General features: G+C 59.1%; 1 protein-coding gene across 1 annotated transcript; it reads left to right on the top strand.

Moving 5' to 3' along the window:
• Nucleotides 1-248: 248 nt before the first annotated feature.
• Nucleotides 249-1,806, top strand: LOC119368159 (zinc finger protein ZAT1-like). The gene has a single exon (XM_037633485.1). The coding sequence runs from the start codon at nucleotides 380-382 to the stop codon at nucleotides 1,307-1,309; it is 930 nt and encodes a 309-aa protein (XP_037489382.1). The 5' UTR covers nucleotides 249-379; the 3' UTR covers nucleotides 1,310-1,806.
• Nucleotides 1,807-2,864: the final 1,058 nt, after the last annotated feature.

Genomic DNA, 2,864 nt, shown 5'->3' with positions numbered 1-2,864 from the left:
CGCGGTGTGCCAGCAGGACATTAGATTCAGTACATTTCTTTCGTACTGCTAATATACAGTACAATCTACCATTAATTCAGAACAATAACTCGGCAAAAAAAAATGATTTCTACTACAGAGCAGATACCGATGGCATAATAAGTCGAGAATGCGGGGAGCCGTCCAGAAAAGAGAGGGGGCAAAAGGAAAAGAATGGAATAAAAGGCGGAAGCTTGGCAGTTCCGCCATATTCCAACTTCCCCAGACGACCCCCACGGAGGCGGCTCCTCCTGGCCCTCCTACTCTCTCGCACACTCCGTTTCCTTCCTCCAAAAGCTTGTATTTTTAGCTATCTCTCCACCCAGCGGAGCTCTCTCGGTCTCTCTCTCCCTCTCTCGCCATGGCCAAGAACACATGCAAGCTCTGCTGCCGCCGCTTCGCCAGCCCCCGCGCCCTCGCCGGCCACATGCGCTCCCACTCCATCAAGGTCGCCAGGTCGCAGATCTCATCGGCCTCCTCCGCCTCCACCTCCGTCGCGGCCGGGGACGACGACGCCGCCGCCGACGCCAGGATGATGCCCATCCAGGCCTACGTGCTCCGCGGCAAGCCCAAGCGGAGGGTGCGCCTCGCCGAGTCCGACTTCTCAGATCGCGAGAGCGAGGCGGACTACCCCTCGCAGTCGCCGGACGCCAAGCGCGTGCATGGCGGATCGCGCGACGCGGAGCCGGTGAGCTCCGTGTCCGACGCCGCCACGCCGGAGGAGGACGTCGCGCTGTCCCTCATGATGCTCTCCCGCGACTCCTGGCCCGCGGCGGCGTGGCAGCCGTCCTCCTACCGCGCCGCCGACTCCGACGACGGAAGCGACGGCGGCGGAGAGGTCGAGCCCCGGGCGGCCGAGCAGAAGCGGACGCGGTTCCAGTGCCCCGCGTGCAAGAAGGTGTTCCGATCGTACCAGGCGCTGGGCGGGCACCGCGCCAGCCACGTCCGCGGCGGCAGGGGCGGCTGCTGCGCGCCCCCGCTCAACCCGCCGCCGCCTCCTCCTGCTTCCACCCACCTGCAGCCATTGCTGGAATGCGAGGAGGGCACGAAGCCGCATCCGCACGAGTGCCCCTGTTGCTTCCGCGTGTTCGCGTCAGGCCAGGCCCTCGGGGGCCACAAGCGGTCCCAGCTCTGCCCAGGCGCCGCCGCCGTGGCCGCGCCTGGCGCCGATCATCCCGCCGCCGCGATGAAAAGCCTGGGCCTCATTGATCTCAACCTCCCGGCGCCCTTCGAGGACCTGGAGGTCTCCGCCGTGTCAGATCCCTTCCTCTCCGCAAGGCCAGGCCACTGAAAGCAAGCAGAGCAGAGCGACGAAGCAAGCAAGCAATCCGGCGTGCTTTTCCTTTCGGTCGGTTGGTTGGCTGGTTCCAGTGGAGATAGATGATTCGGGCTTGTGATTGCTGGCAAGAAAGATGGTGCTTAGGCAGTAAGCCAAAAAGGTAAAGAAAAGGGTTAAGAAAAAGAGAGACATCTGTCTGTCTATGCTCTTGCTCGGGTGGGTAGTTATTTTTCCTGCTGTAGTTCTCTTCTCCCTCAGCTCCGGTGTGTCTTTTTGTTTGTTTCAAGCTATGGAACAGAGTAGATCGGGCCAACAAACTGAGCCAGCTACTACTAGTTATTGTTTTCTTTGGCTTGCTTGATCTTGGTAGCCTAGCAAGAAAATAGGGCAAAATTTAGCTAAACTGTTGCTGTCTGTTGCAGTCTCCAGCTGTTCTTGTTCCAACTGTCCATCGCATAGCATGGCATGGGACTTGGCTTCGCCAAGCAACCGATGATGCATCGTCGCACTCATTACTCGCTAGCAGGCAGGCAGTAGTAAAAGCCATAAGCAACAAAATAGCAACAACAATGCAGGATCGGCCAGAGCGTTGTTGGGTCGATCGGTGATCGCCTCCTTTCTCTGCTCTGCTCTTGTGCTCCTGCCCACCACCAACACCACCACCTGCCTGCATTTCTCCTGCTGCCTGGAGCAGCAAAAAGGGCCGCTGTACTTTCCTCCCCCTGTAGCCCAGCCCACGTCTTGCTCGCTTCCCACCACATTCCCATCCCCCCTACTGTGCCGTGCGGTCGGCCCCCCACCGCCGTCCGGCACAAAACAAATTGCATTGCATTGAATCCTGCTCACCAAATGACCGTCTCGGCAACAAATAAAGTGTCTCCGAATGTTTGCTTTCAATCGCGATACAGAGCTAGCCATGAAGATTACCTACTGCGTTGTTGTTGTACACTGTACAGGATCTGTGTAGCTTTTCACTTTCAAGTCAGATTTTTTTGGGAGCTGAATTTGTTGCATTGGAGCTCGGATCTCTCTCAACAGTTGGGAGGCCTCTGCAACTGCAGCCGATTCTGCAGGAGCTGCTCTCCACGCTTGGCGGTGGGTGGTTACGGCATGGGCCGCCGCCCTCGCCCACGTGGCGCCCGTCCCTCTCCGTCCTATGTTTGGATTCGCATCGCATCATGGTCAGGCCAGTGGCCACTGACTTGGGTGGCGTGGGCGCTATTGACTAACCTGTGCTTGAATTAGCACGATAGTTAACGCACGCTTAATCTTGATTTACTCTTAGTTAATTGGCTAGCTATTGCTAATCGCCGCTGTACCGACCTCGCTTGCCTGGGGAAAGAAAGAAGCTGCGGGGGCGCGCCGGCCGAGGCGGATCACGCGGGTGAACTGCTTGGTCCACCTGGCAGCTGGTGGAACCTGGAGGGAACAAGGGATGACACGTGGGTCCTCCCTTGCCCCAGCCGCACGCGTGTGCTCCTCCGTGTGGCGGTAGCGGGTCGGGGAGAGATTGAGGGAGACGTGGGGTCGGCCGGACGAGGCGGGGCTGTCTCACGTGCGTGGCTAC

This window comes from Triticum dicoccoides, chromosome 2B (assembly GCF_002162155.2).
Source record: "Triticum dicoccoides isolate Atlit2015 ecotype Zavitan chromosome 2B, WEW_v2.0, whole genome shotgun sequence".
NCBI classification, from domain to species: domain Eukaryota; kingdom Viridiplantae; phylum Streptophyta; class Magnoliopsida; order Poales; family Poaceae; genus Triticum; species Triticum dicoccoides.
The sequence above is the reverse complement of the archived record's forward strand: the minus strand, read 5'-3'. Positions and strand labels throughout refer to the sequence as shown.